Source organism: Buteo buteo, chromosome 6 (genome assembly GCF_964188355.1).
Source record: "Buteo buteo chromosome 6, bButBut1.hap1.1, whole genome shotgun sequence".
In the NCBI taxonomy this organism is placed as follows: domain Eukaryota; kingdom Metazoa; phylum Chordata; class Aves; order Accipitriformes; family Accipitridae; genus Buteo; species Buteo buteo.
This window is the reverse complement of record NC_134176.1, coordinates 4,174,866-4,197,413: the sequence shown is the minus strand read 5'-3', so window position 1 is coordinate 4,197,413 and position 22,548 is coordinate 4,174,866. Positions and strand designations below refer to the sequence as shown.

At 42.0% G+C, this 22,548-nt stretch overlaps 1 protein-coding gene across 2 annotated transcripts in view; it reads left to right on the top strand.

The window, feature by feature from the left end:
• DDHD1 (DDHD domain containing 1) overlaps positions 1-22,548 on the top strand; it is a 68,388-nt gene that overhangs the window by 43,792 nt on the left and 2,048 nt on the right. For both annotated transcript variants that reach the window (XM_075029490.1, XM_075029491.1), the window contains 6 exons: positions 21-127; positions 10,637-10,902; positions 13,094-13,169; positions 18,201-18,350; positions 19,688-19,940; positions 21,227-21,409. In XM_075029490.1, the coding sequence (XP_074885591.1) occupies positions 21-127; positions 10,637-10,902; positions 13,094-13,169; positions 18,201-18,350; positions 19,688-19,940; positions 21,227-21,409 (1,035 nt within the window). The remainder of the gene's footprint in view (positions 1-20; positions 128-10,636; positions 10,903-13,093; positions 13,170-18,200; positions 18,351-19,687; positions 19,941-21,226; positions 21,410-22,548) is intronic.

Below are 22,548 nucleotides of genomic sequence, written 5' to 3'. Positions count from 1 at the left end.
TTCTTTTTTTTTTCCTTCAGACACTGTGGACTCCATTACTCCAGATAAAGTACGAGGTTTAAGGGATATGCTGAACAGCAGTGCGATGGATATCATGTATTATACAAGTCCTCTTTACAGAGATGAAGTAAGTGTTTTTATGTAAGTTTTACTAGGGCAGGGTATAGAGCCTGAAACAAACTGGACTTAGGAATGTAAGCAAAGTTTCCTTCTGAGAGACCCTGCATGAAGAATACTTACACTTTGCAAGTATGTAAGAGTTATCCATAGTAATCAAAATACAGAGTTTTAAAGAGTGAGAGGAGTAGAGAAACAGCAAAAATCGGTGTAATTTATTTAGAGCAGAAATGGCTGTCTAAAATGGGTCTGTGTCAGCAGCTTAGAAATGGGAAGGTTTTTCATGGCGTTTTCATGCATCTGTGTATTCAGAGCAATGGGAGTCCATAGAGCCAAGATTCTTCATACCTCTCACAAAATCTGTGGCCATTTGTCATTGAATTTGTGTCAGAGGGGATGGCAGCGTGTGTAAACATGCCCAAGGCAGTTTTAATGCATTTGTGTACGCTTGCCTTGCAGGAAAAGCAAGACGGCCCTCAGTTACCTGTTTGTTAGGGGACTGTTCATACAGTGGGAGCTCCCATCTTACCTTGCCACATCTGTGTAGGCACGTGTGTGATTAATCAGAGGGGAAGAGCCTTGAGTAAATGATAAAGCAGCCTGTAAAACATGTACAGTGTATCACCCCAATAGCACCCCAATAGTATGTGTGTCATACTTCCTGGTAACCCCTGTGAGGATGTTTGAGGATTAGTTTCTGTAGGAATTGTAGTTTTTTGCTCTGTTGACTACATTGTATATGGAGTAATGGTAATCTTTTTGCAGCCTTGGGGCTCTGTGCATGGTTAGACTGGGGCAGGGAGAGGAGAGACTTTTAAAGTTTACCTGTGGATATGATGCTACCTTTCATTAAAATGAGATATCTGTAAGTCCTTTAGACTGGCAATATAATTTTAAACCCTAAACTACCAATAATACTTCTTTTCCTGATAGCAGCAACAGTGGTGAGATCACTATGAGCCTTTTAAGCTTCCAACAGTAGCAATAGCTGTACCGAAAGCTGTACCGAAAGCTGTACCTCTCTCATTGCTCAGTGATGCAAAAGTTCATTGTTCAGGGCTCCTGGGTTCTCCGCTGTGTATCAGGTTTCTCTGTCTGTTGTGGAACTGAGGCCAGGATGAACTTTTGTGGCAAGCGATGACAACTTCTCTGGCAGCTTTAAAATAGATTTTTTTTTAAACTGCATTAGGGGCTTGCCATATCTGTGGGCATCTTACGGGAAATGGGTTAGTGAGTGAAGTTCAGGTATGCTGGCCAACAATGCATGAAAAATTTAATTCATTGCTCAGTAGAACTGTAGTTTTGCAGGTATTTCACCGTCCCTGAAGTACAAGAATTGACAGTAAAATGAGTGTGCTGTGGCTGTGCTTAGATCTGATTACAAAAGACTAAGTTGTTTTCGTCACTGAATCAAGTGAATTCTCTTGAAATGTTTGCAACAAGTTGATCATTACCGTACCACATTCAGACCGCATTGATAAATCTTATAACTTTCTTAAAGCAAAGTTGTACAATTTGAATTGCAAATATTTGTCCAAAAAAGAAAGTGCTATTACAAATGAAATATTAAAACCTTGAAGAACAGGTTTCTGAAATGTGTCTTTGGTGTTGCAGTGAAAATGTTTGGGATGCAGGTTTTCTTATTGTTCATTCAGCTACGGAATTCATGTTCTGCCAGTGAGTTGTCAGGGATGTGACTGCTTGTTTGATTCTTCTCATTTGGTTAGGAGTTGTGTAAAGCCCATATTCATTAAATGGGTTTTGTATATTTTTTTCACCTTCTCTTTTGCCTTTACCTACAGAAAGGAGACTTGTTTTGGTTAGGGGTTGGTCTGGGGGTTTTTGGTTACTCTTCCTCATCCCATTTTATTTTCTGTGACCTAACTTTGCAGAGTTTAAACACAATAGTATCACATTGAGCATTCTCCTGGAAAAAACAGGTGTTTTCCCATGTTCAGTGTGGAGCCATTTTGTGGCACTTTGCTCCGAGTGCTCATTCCAGCTCAGAAATGAGCCTTGTCTTCAAGTATTCACGTGGTCACACGTCGCTCAGAATTAGTATTCTTGCTCACCACTTCATCACACCAACCCAATTCTTTGTCTACTGCGGGCACTTCTAATGCTTTCCATCCAGAAATCCTAGAAGTATCTCAAAAGGAGCTAATCAAACTTTGCTGTGCCCCTGTGAAATAAATTGAGCAGTGCAGCGAGTTCAGCCTAGAGAAGAGTAAAGCCGCTATTCACCTGACAATGCTTAACAATACTTTGATAGGAATTCTCTCTCTACTTCCAAGGATTTTCCCCACATCTAGAAGTAACATAACTGCTTCTTTAAAGCTTTTGACCACTCTTTAAATGGCTCACTAAGGGTTTTGCAAGTGGGCAGCCACTATCTTCTTTCAGGGGGTAAGAAGCCTTGTACCAGCTTTCACATGAGATGGCAGAGAGCCGCTTCAGATGCAGCTGGATTGCTCTGCTAAGCGTTACAGGAGCGTGGTGGATAACCCCCTCTCTGATTTCAAGTCTTGTTTCTTCTGTAGTGTGGTAGGAGAATATCCAAAAGGTGCCTCTGACTTCTGACATGTAATGTGATACCAGACGAGTATTAAAAATTCAGTACAGCCCTATGAATGTCTCAGACAGTCTGGTCTCAGAGTTCACTCTGGAGGATGTCTGCAGCCAAGAGATTCAGCTGTGGCTTTTGTGTGTGGCTGCAAGGGAATTTTGCTCTGCAGGTCCTCATCTATACAGTGGTCCACAATGAGTAAAACAGAATCCACCTTTAAACATTACACAGATAATAAGGGAAAGCAATAAATTGATATTTTGATCCACACATGCCTATTTCTAAATGAACAATCATTTCACATTTTAATTCTGACCTTGCTAGTGCCATCTGTGGTAATGTAATCTTGGGGTTTAGTGTCTTCAGTGGGTGACTTCGTTTCATATCTGTATCATTGTAGCTTCATATTTCTTTAATAATAAATGGCTGTAACAAAGATTAAAAAGACTAATTGATGCATAGTAAATTTAGTGTTGTCACCTTCATCATATTGTTAAGTGCTTATTTTACTGATCTTTACTGTACTTACTTCCAGGCTAATTGTAATTCTATAAATTATTAATATATATCTTGACAGAAAATGCCTTTAGTACAGGATAAATATTATTTACATCCATCATCCCAAGATCTCTAAAGATTTAGTGCACATATTGCAGTAACCTCGGAAGATTAGGAGGAGATGTTTATGGATTACTTCCACGACAGCTGAAGAGCAGGGGAACGCGGTGGGTATTGAACGTTTCCCACCAGCTGGGGAGAGGGAACGAAGAAGCTGGGGGCTGGGACGTGGTGGCTGTGGGCTTGGTGTTGGAGGTACATGACGGGCTTTAGGAGGCCAGGGGGAATGCAGCGTGATGCAACCAACCTAGCATTGCTCCCTTGGGCAGACTTCACTGTCCACCTTGAAACGGCTTGATGGTTTGCTGTTATACATATATTAAAATGCAGAATTAATGACTATACCCTTGAAATTTGGGACAAGTATTAACTTTTACTAGAGCTTTCATCCCTCTTTGATACGAGGTTTTGCAATGGAAATGTCCTTCTCTTATGCACTCGTTTCAGGAATAGAAAGCAATTTTTTTAAGTGTGTTTGAAAACGAGAGGGATGTGAAGCAGGAAATTTTTAACTGAGACTATTTCAACACTGGTTTTGCTTGTTCTGTTGAACCTAATAGTCAAGGAGCTGCTTGGCAGCACCTTCTTGGCTTGCTTAATTCATTTGATTGTCCTTGAATTCTCAACTTTCTAAAGTGATAGAATACTGGATTTGCCTGAAACTAAACCTGAACACGGTGATTTGGTTCAAAATGGGTTAGAGTCAGCTTTTCAACAGCAAGAGGGGTACTGAGAGAGAGACTCGGGTCTGGGCAGATCCGCAGATCCTTCTTCTGTAACGTCACTAAGACACGCAGCCATTCCTGTCTGTTCACACAGCTGAGTCTCATTCTGGCCTCTCATCTGTTGTTGTGACAGTCTCCTGGCATCTGCGAGTGATGCCATCAGGGAGCGTGACAACTGTTGTATTCTGGAGGGTCAACAGTCTCACCATCCCTGCGTTGTGTGCTGGCACGTTCTTCTGGTTCACGTGAAGCAAACACTCCTTGTCTTTGCTTTCATGGTCCTTCACAATCCATCCCTGAGCTGCAGCTCTTCACTGGCTTTTAAGGACCTTCTTCTCCCTCCAGTTGGCTCACGTTCTTATTGCCTGCTTGCTGAATTTCAAATGCGTTTGCACTTCCTCCTGAAGTTCTCTTGACATTTGGAGGGAGCTGCTTGCAAAGCTTACTGTTCCTCAGATCTCCTTAAAATTCCTTTCCCACGAAGCCTACAAAACCAGTCATGCTATTCAAGCTGGAGGGGTGCAGAGGTCAGGTTTCCTGCACTCCCTTTTCATATGTAGCTGTCTGTTATTTTTTTTCCCCTTGGGCTTCAAGCTGTTCATGTGAGAAGATTGTCCAGTGGGTGAGGGTCCTGTGGAGACGGCAGAGAGAAAGGACCTTGGAAAGTTACAGCAAGGGGGTGGTCAGAGCTGAGAGCAGTCTCAGAAGAGGACAATCACCATAGCCTGAGAGGAGAGCAAGTGTTTTTGTTGGCTTTGACAGATCAAAGAGGTTGGGACTGGAGGGCTATATCCAAGTTTTGGCAGCAAGTGGGTCATTGAGGATTTGAGCAAGAGCAGTGCATGCTCTGTGTTACTTCTGTGCTCAGGGTGTCAGCAAGGGTTTTGTACTCCTTGTTTTCTTGAAAAAAAAAACCCGATTTCCTGGATATTGAGAGGAAAATGTAATTTTCTACCGTGGAACTTTCAGCATGCACCAAAAAGCCCCTTCGACCCCAGCGATCTGCCCGCTAGAATGGGCAGGGGGTGAAGTTCTTCCTCCTGTTGGATCTCCTTGGTGTGGGTCCGGGAAGTGTTTGTCCACCACGCACGCAGCCGACTTCCTTCTGCTTTGCAAGAAACAGGCATGGTTATTTATGCTGGTGTCTCGCAAGGCTTCTTTTGCGTCAGAGGAGGAATGAACAGCTGTTTTGGATGCTGCTGCCGGGGATTTAGAGGTTTGTTTTTTTCCAGCTCAGCACAGGATGCTGTTAATGTTCTGCGCAAAAGGGCTTCAGCTGAGGCAGACAGCAGCTCTGGATGTTTCACTGCTTACACAGTGACTTGCTCCCCATCATGATCCAGCAGTTCAGGCTTACCCAATACCAAGGAGGTGATTAGGGACATGATCTTTCTGCCCTTATTATCAGCCTTGCCACAGCTCCTTCTTCTGCCTGAGATGACAGTGGTATGTCTCATCTGACCCAGACTCCCATCTTGTCTTTATAAAACACATGCCTTTGCCACCAGGATTCCTGAATGGGTGGAACGGGCTGTTATTTTTTGACTTCTTGGAAGCCATATGCCAAGCAGGCATGTAACTGGAAAGCAGAGGGGATTTTTGGCCTGATCAAGTCCAGCAGCCCATTCCTTGGTCAACAGTCTGGTTTTTGGCTTCCCCTCGAATTGCGCGGCTGTCACACTGGCTCTCCATGAACGTGCGGAAAGACCATTCCTTACTCTGCCTTTGATTTGGTTTGTGAAGGGCATAGAGCATTTAACCTCAGTTTGTCAGAATATAAGCTAGTGACTTCTGAGCAACTTGATCCTGCGGGCTTGAGTTTCCTGCATGGAAGATTTATTGGCAAAACTTCAGCTGATAATGGGAGCTTCAGGCAGCTAGCAATCAATCTCCTTTTTGTGAAGCAAAAATGAAACATGTTCCCAGAAGAGCTTCACAGGGAAACAGCAGCGTACCACATCTCAGAAGCTGTCCAGTGGTGTTTTCTCCATTCACCCTGTTTTGCTGAGATCTTTGACTGCTGGAAGTCAAGTCTCTCCCTTGCCCTTTGGGACCAGACTAGAACATATAGGAAAACGCATCCATTTCTTCGATGCTGCTCTGTCAAACTGTATCAAAGGCTGTGCCTCGAGTGTCTGTGCTTCTGACCATACTGAGCAGGTCTGAAAATGTGGTAGTACATAAGGGCTCTCTCCCCAGCCGAAGAATTGTGGGGTGCTTCATGTGCCTGATGATGACCTGCCATAAAATCAGTCCCAGAAATTTGATTGCATTAAAGGTTTTGGGCATTGCAAAGTCCTGCTTTATTTGTATTTCATTTTCTCTGGGTATGTATGAATATTGGCAGTGGTATTTTAATCTGGCTCTAAACTTTTGCACTGAAACAATTGGTCTCCAAAAGGTGCTTAGGAAACTTTTCCCTAAAAATCAGAACAGGGAGAAAGGACTTTTCTGGGGAAGAAAATAGGAATGCGGGAAGATTTTCTGTACTTTCTTTCAAATATTGCAGTGTCTTCAGGCTGATGCTAAACTAATGCTGTGGTAGAAAGGTCAGCTGGGAGGAAGGGATTGATATGGCTATTTTTTGAAGAAATAGGAAGTGTTCCTTTTGTTATGGTGGCTTGATCCGTTCAGTAACAGACACATAAGTGTGCTGCATTTCACTGGTCCTTCTGGAAGAGCTGAGGGTAACGGAGCAGAGCGGAGCAGCCAGCAGATTAGCAGTCAGAGCAGCAAGCAGTGTTTGTGGGAGCAGCTGCACAGGAAAAAAAAAATCAACTCAATCAACTGCTGCCACATTTATTCTTTTGTGAGTTATTTGAGCTTGTTTAGTCTGTGCAAGAAGCCTTAGGAGATGATAATATAGGTTGGGCAAAAACTCAAGGAAACTCTAGCCTTTTTGTAGGGAAAGCCCTACTGAAAGCCCTGCTGGGGGGGCTGCCAAAGAACAGCACTGCTGGGTGGCTGGAAAAACAGCTCTCTGTGAACGTTCAGGCCCATGGGTCCCCAAAATAAGGTGGGAACTGGGATGGAGGAGGCAAGAGGGAGATGGAAAGAGAGAGAGGGGTCTGGTCATGTTGGATTCCACTACTCCTTCTTTTTTTTTCTTTTTTTCCTGGATGATTCCTGCTTTCCTGTTTTCAGGCAGAAGCAGCAGGTGCTTCCTAAGCACATAATGGATCCCATGGACCAGCAGGTGGTGAGGCTTGGGGTTGGCAGAAGCACCAGGGAAACCAGGGCGAAAGGGCTCCCTTAATTGGGAGGTCATTGGATGTAGGTGCAGTGAGAGCAGGAGAAGCTGTCAGCAAGCTCTGGGTGAGCAAAAAGACAAGCTGTGGATAAAAAAAAAAAGATCAGCTCTTAAAAGTTAGTTTTAATTACAGCGATGCCGTTTAGGAGAGAAAATTTGACAGGTAGTTATCTTTTTCATGTTTAATTTCAATGAAAAAAGTCACTGATTTTAACAAATATAAAGCAAATTGGTGTTTTTAGAAGGTATTTTTATATGGAGTGTTAAGGTATATATCAAGCTGTAGCTACAAAAGAGATTTGAAAGCACTTCATGTTACACTTGCTGGACTAAAGCCCTTTTCAAACCAAGCTTTTCTTTTACAAGTTAGAATATTGTATGCTTTGTAAGACTAAGAAAGCAAGTCAGGATTAAATATTATCTTCATATACTGCTTAACCAAATAATTTTTTAGCTGGGACTTAAAATGAAGATGCTTTTTCTTTTCCTTTCCTTTTTTTTTCTCCTTACTATATACCAAAACGTTCAGTTTCTAATCTTAGTACTGATACAGAACTGTTGGCAAGAAAACAAACACCCACAAGTGCTCACTGCAGGTGGAAGGCTTCTGGTTTTGTCATAGCAGCAAACCAGACCATTCATAGTGCCTGAAAATCTAGAGGCTTTACTACAGCAGACCTTCTACTCTACAATTAAGTTAGGTAACTAGTGATTTGGAGTTTAGAAACCATCTCAATCAGATCATTTAGTTGAATTAGATGCTTGGAATCTGGCCTGCAAACTTCCAAATACGCAGCTATTTGGAAATCCCTGCACAGTAACTTAGTTGCTGTCCATGTTTTTGCCTAACTTCTCAGTAACAACATGTTTTTAAGGAGCAGAGCAGTTAAAAACAGGGTTGGACTCTGCGTCCAACTAGGACTTTCCAAGAATATTCTGTCTCATGCCCCTAGATTGCGAAAGAACAAGACCTTTGTAATGAAATGCCATGATGCCAGAAGATTAATTCCCCACTCTGTGCCTATGGGCTGTGTGGGAGCCTGACATAATATCATTCTTCCTGGAAGATACCTGCTTTTCCAGGGAAATAAGCTGTGCAGGAGTAGGGTATAGGGCTGTCAAACAAGTTGGGCAGAACATTGGGAACAATGGCTTTTATGCAACAAGAAATCAAGGGAAGCAGTTGAGTTGTTGTGCATCCTACTTTTCCCACCAGAGGAAAAATTTGGGGACACTGAGATATATTAATACAGCTTATTTAGGATTTTTTGAAACAAGATGGCATTACTCATCTCCCTGCTGTACTGACAGGGATGCTGGAAGCTGTGGTGATTCCAGCACTAGTTTGCTTGGCATTTTTTACCAATGCAACCTGCAACCTGAAGCCAGCACTCCACCCAGAGTGTCTGCTCTATGGCTGGGGGGTCCCAGGCTCCCTGCTGAGGTCCACAAGGGCAGGACGATGTGTGTTGGCTCCCTTGGAGGGTACCACGGTAGCCAGCCACGCAAACTGCTGGGTATCAGCATTCCCTGAGCTCCTGGCAGGAATCTCAAAACACTTCGCTTCAACAGATCTCTGCTATTTTTTTCTGGGTTTTAATCAAAACCTTTTTAAATGGAGAAAACGCCAGCCAGCCAAAGCTAGTCCTGATTTCTATTTTCAGCTCGAACTCTTGCTAAAACCCCTGCCTGTTTGTTCATGTGTGAAAGCAGTGCCCAAAGTCTGTATAGAGCCAAACGCAAGAATAGGCAGCATCAGAGTCAAAAATACTTGAAAATGGGTATTATGATACTTACTTCTCCAAGCTGTTGCAAGGCTTTGTTAATCATTTCACAGTGCTTTAGGCACAGGGTTTGTTGTGTGGGTTCTCACTCAGTAAAATGTGTATCAAACACTGACAGTCCTAGTGCCATTCATATTTATATTCAGTAATGATTCAGGCTCTTGAAAAATCATGTTCAAATTACATGTTCTACAGCTTTAATTTCCTGTTGCTAACAAGGGAATGATTTGCAATTTCTTGTTTGTCCTCCTTTACGCTGTAGTCTGGAAGCATTGCCCAGTTACCATGCTGAGTTTCACAAGCAAAGCTGCCTTTTTTGTATTGTCTAGTTCCTAAATCTCATGCCTTTCAACGTTTCTCTCTAAAAAATACTTTCTGTGAATCTGAACATTTTTGTGCGTTTGCACCCTAGTGTACTATTTGAAGTGGGTAAGCCTCTCGGATATTCAGTTAACATAGGACCAATATATATTTATTGCAGTAGTACTATAGGATTCGCCTGTGATGTCTGAGAACTGTGTTGCATTCCTTGTTTTCCCCCCAAAACCCTCCTAGAAACCTATAACCAGAAAACTGTTTTTCTTAGCATTGTTTATATCAAATGCTCAAATTCTGGCTCTGCCTGTCCCATTTGTGCTTTTTCTCATCCCATATCTTCCTTTTGCCTGAGATAAGGCTTTTTATTCTTCAGCAGCATCATTTTATTCTGATTCCTTTGGAAGAAATTATGATAGGTGGGGTATGGTAGGGCGGGAAGTAGGACAGAAAGCTGCATCTCCTTGTAGCCAAGCAGTGGGCAGAATAATGAAAGACTTGATGAGTTCAAGTATGCTTTACAGAGATCCAAAAGCAATTTGAGGATATTTTCCCAGAACCCATTTAGGCTGTCACTGTAGTATCTGAGCATATCCATATTAGTGGATTTATTTTCCCAGTCCCCTGCAATGAGGTAGGAATGCTGTTGCTCACTTTGATAAACGAGAAGAGAGAGTGTGACTTCTCTGGGGTTATGTGCCAAGCTTGCGGCAGAGATGTGAGCTGATTCTAGATCATGTGTGGCTCAGGCTCCTTCCAGCCCTCTTAGGTTAAAAAAGGAGCTGAACCTGTGACACAGGAGGAACATTCAGTGCTGTGAAAGGTAGAAAAACAAGCAATAAGGGAAATACAGCTGTGTTAACAGTTGCTGTTGTGCTAATGGACCGGTAGTGAAAACCAAGTACCTTGCTATTGCTCACCTCAGAGGATGCTGTTAAGTACTTTAGGCACAGCTGTCATTTGTTTAAGGGTTTATTTCAATTTAATGCCTTGGGCTGTGTAGTGTAGCAGTTCTAGGGCCACCACATGTCCTGTGTGGTGGTTACTGCTGGGTCTGGAGGGGAGAGATGAACCACTGGAGTCAGCGACAGTCAACCAAACCGTTGCTGCTGACCATAAGATTTTGCTCATCTTCCCAGCCTAAGTGAACAGACTATCATGCTCGAGAAGGTGCTCAGTGTAGTACGTGAAGATACGTGAACATGAACAGGAGTGATAAGATGTTGATATTAAACTTTATTTCCTTACGTTCTTGAAACAGCTGGTGAAAGGGCTGCAGCAGGAGCTGAACCGGCTCTACACGCTTTTCTGCTCCCGGAATCCAGAGTTTGAGGAGAAAGGAGGGAAGGTCTCGATTGTGTCCCACTCGCTGGGCTGCGTCATCACCTACGACATCATGACTGGCTGGAACCCAGTCAGGCTTTATGAACAGTTGCTGCAGAAGGAGGAGGAGGAGGAACTTGAAGACCGTTGGATGAGCTATGAGGAGCAACGTTTACTTGAAGAACTTTACATAACTAAACAACGGTAATGCATCCACTTCTGATTATTAAAGGAGAAAACCACATCCCTAGATGACACCCCTTGAGTGTTTCCAGAACCCACCATGGCTGTTATCTTTTGTGGCTGATGTCTTCTGCTGGTGCTGAATGGCAGTGGTAAATGCTAAACACAGAACTGAGCAGGCACAGGCAGCTGGCATTGCTAATAGGAGCTCTGAATCCACATCCTATGGGCTGTACCAGAACCAAGCAACTAGTTACTGCTCACTGGCCAGATGGACCGGGAGCAGATCACAGCCAGGAAGAAAGGAGAAGGTCAGGCCATTAGCCTTCCAGATACTTGAGGAGAAACACAACCAAGTACCTTGCGGGTAGGCAGTGAGCTGTAATACTGAGCAGAACCTGAGCAGTGAAATTCCTAAGTTTCTAGAGAAAAATGAGAAGTTTTCTCCTAGGCTCAGCTTGGAAATGGAGCTCCACCAGCTGGATACAGATGTTGTAATTGCTGTTATTGGGCTTATGGGTTTGCTACTCTGCTGCGGATCATTTACGAGCTTCTTCCTGATGCCATCTAGAAACGTTCGTGCTGTTTGGAGTGCAAAGCAGCACTGCCCACTGTGACAAACAGGATCTCGGTTTCAGCACTTTGCAAGTGTTGGTAGGGATTCTCAGTTAGGGGACCTTGCAGATCATCATGATGTCTCCGCAGTGTTAAGGTGACTTCTCTGTCCTAACCTGAAGATCGAGGTGCTATGAGACACCCACAGATAGAGAATCTAATAATAGTAGCTTGAGCTTCAGTCTTTCCAGTGGGAAGTGAGGATAAATCATGGTCACAGATCTTTTTGGTTCCTTCTTGAAACCTATCTTAGTATTGGCGGTACTTTGGAAGCATTAATATAGCATCAGATCTCCTGCAGTGCTTGAAATCAAGATGTGTGTAATCGGGGATTGGTACAGGACATCTCTGTCAGCTGCGAGGCTGGATAAAGTGTAATCTTTCTGAGAGAAGGGAAGTAAGAAACCTAATGAGGTTGTCCAGTGGTAAGATGACCCTCCAGGCGTATCACTAGCATATGATCAGGGAAAAATTACCATTTTCACACTCAGACTCCAGCTCCTTAGGCATCCTCTGAAGTGCTTCAGGTTGCATCCAAGTATCATTTGACACTGGCACTTCTGTATAGATAAGAGTGGCTCTCCATTTTGTGAGCCACCTTAGTGCAATTCAGTCTGAAATAATGGAAAACGTACTACTGACATCCTATAACTTCTGGATTTCTAGTGTTTTAAGGATGGCAAACACGTAGTGGATTTCTGGAAATGCTTATGCCTGAGTAGGGTGTGTCGTAGCATGTATAAATATTCTACATTGTAGAATAACATACATACAGCATGTGAGGTTGTGCATTGGAAACCTTCGACAGCAGTTCACAAGAGTTAAGAATTCTGCATGCCGTCTTTTTTAAGACTGAATCACATTCCCTAAAGCATACAAACTTTTTGGAAAGTACTGGGAAGTCTTTCGGAAGTTTCAGCTCCAGACTTGCTTCTTTCTAGTCAGGATGGCAGAGGTTAAGCTTAACATATTTGTTTACGTAATGCTTTTGCAGAACTTGAGGAGGTGGTATTTTCCTGCTCTGAAGAGGGCATAATGTTCTAGTGCTGGGACTGGGGACAGTTTTACCAGTCCATATGAGCGCTTTATATTGTAGCTCCTTTTTTAATTCAGGCTAACTAGAAGAACAGGTGAACAACCTTTTTTAATGACAGTTGAAAGGGTGGGACACTGTTCTCCAGATATTCTGCCACAATACAGAACTCCATAATGCTTGGCCGTGGAGTTTCCTGTGGCTTTGGGGTTTTTTATTAAAAAAAAACCAAAAACCAAACCAAAACCAAAATAGGTAATTTGGCTGCAAAAGCACCAAGGAAACAGGACAGGAGTCACCTACTCCTGAGGAAGGAGATTGGGCAGATGCTTGGGGTGGTGAACAAGGAAACTCGTATATTGATTGATTCCTTCTGTGGTCAGAGAAACAGGATTTCACATATACTGACTCTTAATCAGTTGGACTGCCTCCAAGAAATACTGATGCCATCACTCTCTTTTCCCAGCAGACAAAACTGTTGGACCCCACAGGAATGCCTGTTTGGATCAGAGAGGTTAAGGCTACATTTTTTATTGGATCTCAGAAAAGATCTCTATTTTCTAGGTTGAGAGAGATAGAAGAGAGGTTACGTGAGTTAAAGGCATCCACCATATCAAAACCACCTGTCTTAAAATTTAAGGTATGTATGTTCGAGAGGTTTTTACTGAATGTTCTACTTGCTGTAAAAACACACCTGCAATATGGGTTATTCTGCTTACTTTTTTTTTTTTCCATGTCCCTACACATGATGTTGGTAGAATAATTTTAATGTATTGGTTGAAGTGTGTGTATGTGTGTGTAAACATGTTACTGTATTCATATATTACTATTTATTACAAATATACATGTTTATATGTAAGCATATAAACCTGTATATAGATTGTTAATATATTACACACACACGTATAACTATGTGGGAAGGTAAAAGCCGTTTGGCAAATTACATTAATCATGTATTTTAAACAATTTCACTTCTACTTTGTTGACTAATCCATTTTCCTTGGGGACTACTTCTAACATGTCACATCTCTGAGCAAATCTGATTGAATTTCCTCCAGCAGTGGATTTTCCTTCCAAATTATTCTGGTCTGACAGTTAGCACAAGTTACTTTTAGTCTCATGAAATAAATTGCTTGCTAATCAGCTGTACAAATTGCTAGAATTTCTTATCATTGGAAAAAGGCATTTTCTAGCTTCTTGGTGCGATGTACAACACTTTCTAGTTGATCGACTATATCTTGAAATATTAAACCATAAAAATGTGACATGATAGATGAGAACAAAATAGATTATTGTTTCTTAACTTGCCATTTTTCTTTCCTTCTGAGTTCAGGACTCCTAGAAGCCAGGGTCAACCTTGAGCCATAAAAAAGAGGAAACTAACCATAATTCAATTTGTCATAGCCTTCTCCTTTTCATCACTGCTTAGAAGCATGTATCGCGCTATTATCTCAACTATCAAGGAAGCTGAAGTCAGGCTGATACTCCTCCAGTTCTGTGAAAGATTATTCTTCACTCAGTTGTGTTTAAACTGAAGATTTTTTTCAACAGATGATTTTTAGAGGGAGCAGGAAAGGAGGGGAAAAGACAGGGGGCAGAAGAGAGGACTGTATCTATCTAAATTACTGCTAAGTAATTTTTCATTGCAGTACATCCTTTTTCTTAAAGGAAAATGTTTTGTTTCTGTGCAGCTTTACACTAGTGACTCCCATTGCTTAAGTACCGTGCCCGAGACAGAGCTTCAGAAAGAGAGAGGTTTTCCATGAATGTGATGGCAAAGTGCTTCTGCCAAGGGAGGATTTCAACAGGATGCTTGAAAGATGATTGCTCATCAGCAAGCCAGTCCAGCTTACTGAGGGTGAATAGCTTGTTGAAAGAGATCTAACTGCTTTGTAGGTACCAACTACCAGCACCTTGGCTCTTCATGGCAGAGCAGAGCTCTGGTTTGATCACGAGTTCCTATTAACTGCAAGTGCTTGATCCACAAATTGCGACGCAGGAGACTGGAGTCTTTGGTCACTGATCTCCTTAGGTTGTATTACACGACGAAATGGGCATGTACAGCTGTAATGAAAAAGGCTAGCCACTGTCGATGTGTTGCCTCTTTTATGGAATGAAACAAATTAAGCTTCCCAGGATGAGATAAAGTCACTAGTCCTACATGAAGCAGAGTTAAGCTTGCTTGATGTTGAGCAAGCACAAAGGTAGCTTTTGGCAAGACAAGTGCAAAAATAAATAGAGCAGCTAACTTGGCTGGTATTTAATATCAGAGGAAATGATCTGTGTGATTGACTGACCCTTTTGGGAGGGAAAAAAAAAACAAACCTGAAGATACAGAGTGTGTTGTACTCTAATAATATATTGGGCAAGCCACCAGAGTGGGAACTTGAGGGTGAGGTATCTTTGTCTCTCTTGCTCTACTTCTCCTCAGACGGCATAATTGAATAAACTGCTAAATCAATAGGAGGTGCATGGGTTAAAAGCAAAGCCAACACGCCATTGTAAATGTAAAGCTTAGAAGCACAGCCTTCTCCCCACCAGCTACATAAGAGGAATTGGAGTTAAAAGTCTAAAGGGGCTGAAGAACATGAAAACATGGGGAGTGGTGTGATACCTACCACTTTATGACTCCATGGTGCATGAAAATAACCATGTTGTAGGATGATTTTCAATCACAGTGGGGAAGAGGAGGGCAGGGCATATCATGGTTGCTCCCTAGTACTGAAAAGGAAATTAATTTAAATCTGGATTTGTCAATGTGCTGGCCCAGAGTGCTTCAGGATTCCTTAGCACTTCTCATTCACCCAGGGTTACAGAAACTCTTCCAGAAGAAGCTGCAGCATGTACTTGACCTTGTATTTTCTATGTAGCATCACCTGACGGTGATGTCAATGTTGATAACAACTATCACAAATTATTTGTCAGGTACTACTGATATGTACCACATGTACAAGAACTATGAGAGCTTAATGGGATGCTGACGTGCAGCCTTATCTGAGAGGAGGAAGCCTTTAAACTGAATGCAGAAATGTGCCATAGTAGTTGAACACAGAACTGCCCGGTTAAATTCCCCATGTAATACTGGTGTAAGTCTCTATTCCCTTTGTCGGCTAAGGCTGCAGAACGTTCCTGGGTGCAGAAACGGGTGGGTAGAGGCTGCTGCAGAGGTCTGTATTTCCTTGCTCTGGAAGGATGTTTGGGATCCTCCAGGCTGAAAGGCAGCACAGAAACATAAATTATAATTGCTTTCTGTGTCTTCTGATTTAACATCACCACTAAACAACATTCGTCCCCCACACTTACCTATGTGCAAAAGAGCTGCGCTGCCTCACTTCTGTTGGCTCATTCAGGTTGTTTTTTTTAATTCTGAAAATACTGCAGTCTTAATTTGAATGGATGACTATTTGGCTCAGCTTCTGCTTGAAATACAAATAAATGCATTAAGTCTTCTGTTTATGACTCATATCCAGGAGAAAAGTGCTGTCCTGAAAGGTCATGTTCTTAAACATGTCTACTCTGTTGTTAAACATTTAGAGGAATATATGTGAAGTACTCCACTCCTGCTTCAAGGAGAAACACCAAAATTAATAAATGTTTTCTAGAAAGATTTTAGTCCTCTATTCCCAGTAAGTTTCATTGCATGGCAGTCTTCTCTTCAGCCACTTTGCAACAGCACTGAGAGTTTAATGGCTGCAGTTTAAAGGGCTTTATTTTTAGAAGACTTAGTTTTGATTTTTAGCATTCACTGCTTTGGTATTGGTCTGGTGCCACCCATTAAGGTACCCAGCTATTGGTACTTTATCTTTGTAAGCATTTCCAGAGCTGGAAGGCCATGTTGAAAGGCTCGCATGTGTAAGAAAATACATAGCAAAGAACAGTGCCCTCCAAGAAGAAAGCATCTGTCTGTGGACACTGTTAATCTTGTGTTTATCAATAGAAGCGATGGAACAAAAGCCATGCACTGTGTAACCACTGAAACTATTTACCTTTTGAGATTTTTGCCTAGTCTGTACTTGCCTAAGGTGAATTAATGAAAACATCTTTTAAGCATCTGCTAGCAAGTGTAAGCTGACAGTCACTTTCTGATTTCTTTCTGAAGCAGAAAGACCATAATTGTGTACTTCAGATGCTCGTTACAGGAATATCATATGGACAGGGTTAAAGGTTATGTATTCAGTTTAAAGGATTTCACTGTGAATATCTGTTTCTATTGTATTTGAAGATGAGAAAGCTTTTTGTCCAAACTGCAAAAATGTAAGGGTCTGTGTAAAGCCTGATTATAAGAAAGGAGAGCAGCTTTGCCCTAGACTAGAGTGACAATATAGATGACAGAGAGCAGTGCTTTGCAGCATATGATATTGAATAGCTTTGCTGAAGAGCTAGATTTTTTTTTTTCCCATTGAACTGGGACTTGCACATTCTTTTGGAAGGAAGAGGTGGGGTACCAGTGCCAAGTCAGAGGAGGAGGAATGTTTTGTACAGTGCTGGAATCTGATAGATGAAACGGACCATTGTTTCTACACCCTCGCTCCATGCACTGACATATAGGGAACGCACATGGGAATCCAAGCACCCTCCATGTGCACTTTAGCAAGAATGCAGCAATTTCTCTTGCTGGTTAAGTAGCAGTGTGCTAGGATTTGCTCGGTTGTAGTGCCCTGCAAACTGGGCACTACCTTTGGGAAGGTTGCAGCGAAGGTCTGATAATGGTAAAATTAATTTTTTGTATAAGAAAATTCTCTAAAGGTTAAAAAGTAATCTTGACTTATGAAAATATTTTTGATTACAGAGTTTTACATTTGATGTTTCTAGGAGACGATGTCTGAGGATTGGTAATGGGATACAAAGCCATTCACCTCTAGGTCACTGTTGAATCCCAGCCCAGGTTGGTAGTGACCAAAAGTCGTTACCACTGACGCATGTTCAGTGACCTTTGTCAGATGGGTTAGCAGTTGCAATTCAGGTTTACTCAGTTGCCTCTCAGTGTTAGAGGCAGTCCTTTTAGAGCAAAGTGGCAGTAGCTTTGGATGATGGCTCAGTGTCCTGTACCTGTTCCTGGGTAGCGGTTCCTAACGTGTGACACGGTGGCACTTTTGACAACCATCATTCTGTTCACTTAACACTAGGTGTTTTTAAGAGGTTGTACAGAACACCAGCCTGTGTGTGTGCGTGACTCCTATAAGTATTCTCTAGGTTGGCTTTAATACCCAGCGTAGCCTGCATTTCTACTTCCTCGATGGGTGTGCGTAGCAAAACAAATCACGGAGTGCTTGGTTAGGGTAGGATGAAGGAGCTGTGGTAAGATTTGGGAAGTTTCATGAGAAATCAGGCTTCAATCTTGTGAAACTCATGGCATTTCCTTAGTGTCTTCCAAATTCTTCTCGCTCCAGCCTTCCCAGTGTCGGTAGACCTCTTTCAGTTCAACTATCCAACTTGTTTTTCAACTATGTAGTACCACAATATGTAATTCTTCTCACAGCAAAGGGAAATGGGAAACTTAACCTTCATGTTATAGTACGTATGTTATAGGGATCTTTCCCGTTTTGACTGACTAATACTGTACAAGTCCCTCAGCTGAAACTGAGAAATCGTTGAAAGAGAGAAATCAAATCCAGCCATGTTAGAAAGCATTATTTCCATCCTTATTAACGTGGATGAAATCTCTCCTTAGGTTGAGAATTTCTTCTGTATGGGATCTCCATTAGCAGTGTTTTTGGCATTGCGTGGCATCCGTCCAGGAAACAGCGGTAGTCAAGACCATATTCTGCCCAGAACAATTTGTAACCGCTTACTAAATATTTTTCATCCAACAGATCCAGTGGTGAGTTTTAATTGCAGTTGCAAGCTTTTACCGTGACTATTTTTAAGCATCAGCTGTGTGATAATGTGTGATCTTCAAAGCGTGTGAATCAACGCAAGCATGTTCCAGCACAGGACTATTTGTTAATGATTATTGTACCATTTCTTGGTTTTCGTAACTGTAGAATAACAGTTCCTACAAATAATTGCCTTAAATACCATATACTTTGCTTCTCTTTTCATATTAATAAGTATAAGGTTCAAGATTACTCTTTTTTTTTTGCAAAGGCATAAGAAATAATCCTTCTCAGTGAAGTTTCAACTTGTGTTTAACTTACTGACTTCCATTAAACATCATCTGTCCAAAGATAGTACTGCTGTTAAAACAAGGCTTCACAAGCAGTTTACAGGATACTGTAGAAAAACAAAGACACTGTTTTTTTCCCAAAGGGTCCTAAGGAAGAGATTGTTAGAGGGAGGGGTAGTACTTGGGAGGGCACTATTAGTATAGCTTCAGCCTGTCCTTATACTCTTCCATAGGCAGCCAGTGTTCGCTGTTATCAAAGGCAGGATGCTGGAACTTTGATCTGCATCATCTTGGCAACTGCTTTGATGCAAGCTTGATTTGGGCTTTCATGCTTACTATAGAATAGTAATTTGGGGATACTTCTGTGTTTAAACTCTGCCTGAATCTGAGTATATTCAGACTTCAATCCAAACGTGCTGGTTCTGCTCATCTCAAGATCTTGTTCAGCACCAGCTACTCCAAAACCAGAATTTTCCTGGGACATCTAGGACGACTGGTTAGGCTGGAGTCTGTGGTCCCACTCTGCAAATAGTAACTTTACTTAGTTTTAAGATAAAGAAGTGCAGAGTGCTTTTCTACATCTAAGTAAACCAAGGAAAATAAAGAATCAATAGAAAATGATTTTTTTTAATAAGCACACCAATTCATGGTTTGCACAGGGATCAATGAAGAGTATTAAACAAAATGTTTACATAGCCAGTTCCTTCCTCTCTGTTGTGTTGTGCAGAATCAGCTTTGTATATAAAGTTTGCTCTGTCAGTGCATAATAACAAACATCTGTTAACAGTAACTTGTGTGTTCGTAACACCATGTAGTAGAAGTGTTGCAGAGAAATGTGCTAGTGAATGCACAAGCAACTGGGCAGCTAATATATCTTCCAGGCTATGAAAATAAAGGTGAACCAGAAGATACCACCACCATTCTGTCACTTTCTAGGCTTCACTTGTTACAGTATTTTGGATTTGAGGTTGGAGAGGACTCTCTATGGGAAGGGAATGTGATTTTTTTCAGTCTTGACACTCAGGATTTTCTTTTCTGAATTATCCTTGCAGGCCTATAGATTAGAACCTTTAATTCTGAAACACTACAGCAACATTTCGCCTGTCCAGATCCACTGGTACAACACTGCAAACCCTCTACCTTATGAGCATATGAAGCCAAGTTTTCTCAACCCAACAAAAGAACCTACCTCAGTTACTGATAGCGAAAGTGTTTCAACTGTACCGAGCCCAACCACTTCACCAGTCATGGTTCGACGCCACTATGGGGAGTCCATAACAAATATAGGCAAAGCGAGTATATTAGGTAATTGTTCTTTATGTCCTTTGTTTTATATATAGGACCTTCTTGTAGAGTTTCACTGCTCTGTGGTGTGGTGTTTGAGGTGCATCCATAAGCAAACTATTCCTGGCTGGTTCAGTTTGTTCTGTATAGGTGTATGGCTTGTTTTAATCCCAACTGACATTTACTTTGACGGAAAGACAGTTTACGTACACTGGAGTCAAGGCTTGCGGGGAGAGGATGTGGGTCAGGGAGTTTATGCTATTGCTGCCTTATTGTTTTCTGCCTTATTGAAGTAACATCCTGGTGATTTAATGATTTCCACTTTACTTCATGGAAAAAAAAAAATTAAAGCTTATTTTGTGACTACATTTTCTGGTATTGGCAAATAGGAGAAAAATCTCCCTGTGTATGGTATTATGGTTACATTTAACTCATGATCTTACAATAGGAAATTGAGGCTGGTTTAATATGAAGCCTGTCCCCTTCTGGCTTTCTGATTCAAAATAAGCCCTGGTTTAAGTGAGCTTAAATTCACTTTCACTGGAGCTTATATTTGAGCACACACTTGCAGTTTTTGTTGACTCAAGGCTTTTCTTTAGCTCTCTATGTGGGATTTGGAAGAAAGCTTGTGCCAGGAATCTTCCCAATCAAATAAGTAAAGTATATAAAAGCACTTTAGTCCTTGAGTAGAAATAGGCGGTATTTCAAAGCAGGGTTGCTTTTTGCTGTGTTACTATACTAACTTTAATGTCTTGTCCATGAGGTGGCAGCAAAGTCGGCAGAAAACATCATATATCTGTTCTTAACTTTTACACCCCTCTTCCTGAGCAACCAAAATAGTCCTTTTAAAGGATGATACAGCATTTCTAAATGTCTGTAAGGGTGATGCCAACATAGGACCCTTAATGAGATGAATGTCTTAAATGCCCTGATGGGATTCTTACGTGCAGAAGGTACTAACGTTGTTATAAAGCATTTTTTTCTTAGACTTTTTATGAAAGAGGAATTACAACATATCTATAAAAGTACCAGATCTCTTGCTGCAGAAGTATTCTCATGTATTTTTGTTCCCTTAACTACAGTTTCCAAATTATAGCCTTTGCTTGTATGCTAGATTAGTCTCATGATAAACAGTGTACACTTAAGTCAGATAAGCCGTTCCCACCCTAGAAGAGCATGAATAGTGTTTTCCTTCATCCATCGCTCAACTCTGACTGATGAATGCTACAGTGACTTTAATTTGCAGTTTGATTTAGCTGCCCTTGTGCTTGGTTGTTTGTGGTTTTTTTCCTCCATGCTGGATGCAGGAGCTGCGAGTATTGGGAAGGGCCTCGGCGGGATGCTTTTTTCAAGATTCGGTCGTTCTAGTACAACCACCCCACAGACACTCGAGACGGGAAAAGATGGAACCGAGGGGGACGACAAGAAGGCCACAACTGTTGGGACACCGCCTTTACCGCACAGCAGCTCGGGCTTTCTCGAACCCACAGGTTAGTGATGAGTCCACCTTACAAACCCTCTGGAAACAAGACCTTTAGTGGGCTGCATCCGTATGTTGTGGGAGGCTGGAAATACCATAACAACATATGCCGCTATTTAATTTTGTTGGTTTGCTCTAAAGTGATAAATATTGAATCTGTTCCTGCTTTTTCAATCTCTTAAGGCTGTCCAAGGACTGACTCTCTGTTCTCCCTTTAACCTTTTTTTCCTCTTAAAGGAGGTTTGTCTGTATATGTGTTTGTACGTACATGTACACCATATATATTTATATATGCATGTGTGAGTTTTGGCTAATGAGATCTGCATATCAGTAGTTCCTAGACTCCCACTAGGAAAAGCAATATAATTGCTGCAGAGAATCCCCCTCACCATTTACCATAAAATGGATTTATTAAATTTCCCCATACATTTGCAATTCTGAAGCAATCTGGATTTAAAGGCACTTACGGCTGGAAACAGAAGCTGCCCTTGTCCTGATCTGAACCACCCAGAACAGAAAGTGCAATTTTAGCAGCTGTTTTTTTGGAAAAGTATAGGTACTTCCTTTACAGAAATTCGTACTTGATTTTATTTCTAAACTTCTCATTGGCACTGTTGCAAGGCGGGGGTTTTTGCAATCTACGGAGTCACAAGTATGTTGTAGCTTGTGATAGCGTTCACATGATACATTGCTGTCCGCTCATCACCGCTAATTTCAACAGATAACCTGAGTCAGTATTTGAGGACAGAGACTTTGTTTTAAACTTGAAGAAAATAGAGTGGCGTGACCGCGAATCTTGCGGAGCTGCCGATGAGGTCCTTTCGGGGGCGGTTTGGCACGTCGAGGGCCTTCCGCACAGTTCCTGCATCCCTCTTTGCTGCGAGCCCGTCCCTGCTCCGTAGAAGGAGACCGTGGAGCGGAGGCCAGCGAGGCTGTGAGCTGAATGATGCAATCTGCAGCCAAAGTATTTGCTTCTGAGAGGGCGGCCGCTCGGCTTGCGGTGGGGTTTGGCTGCCTCCCAAGCTCCTGTTAGAACGGCCTCTCGTCAGAGGGAGACGGAGTCATTCGGGGCGTCCTTCCTGCAAAGCCACTGGGGTTTTTTTGAATATCTGCGTCTTAGTGGAAATGACTGCGGTCGTCTCCTGGTAT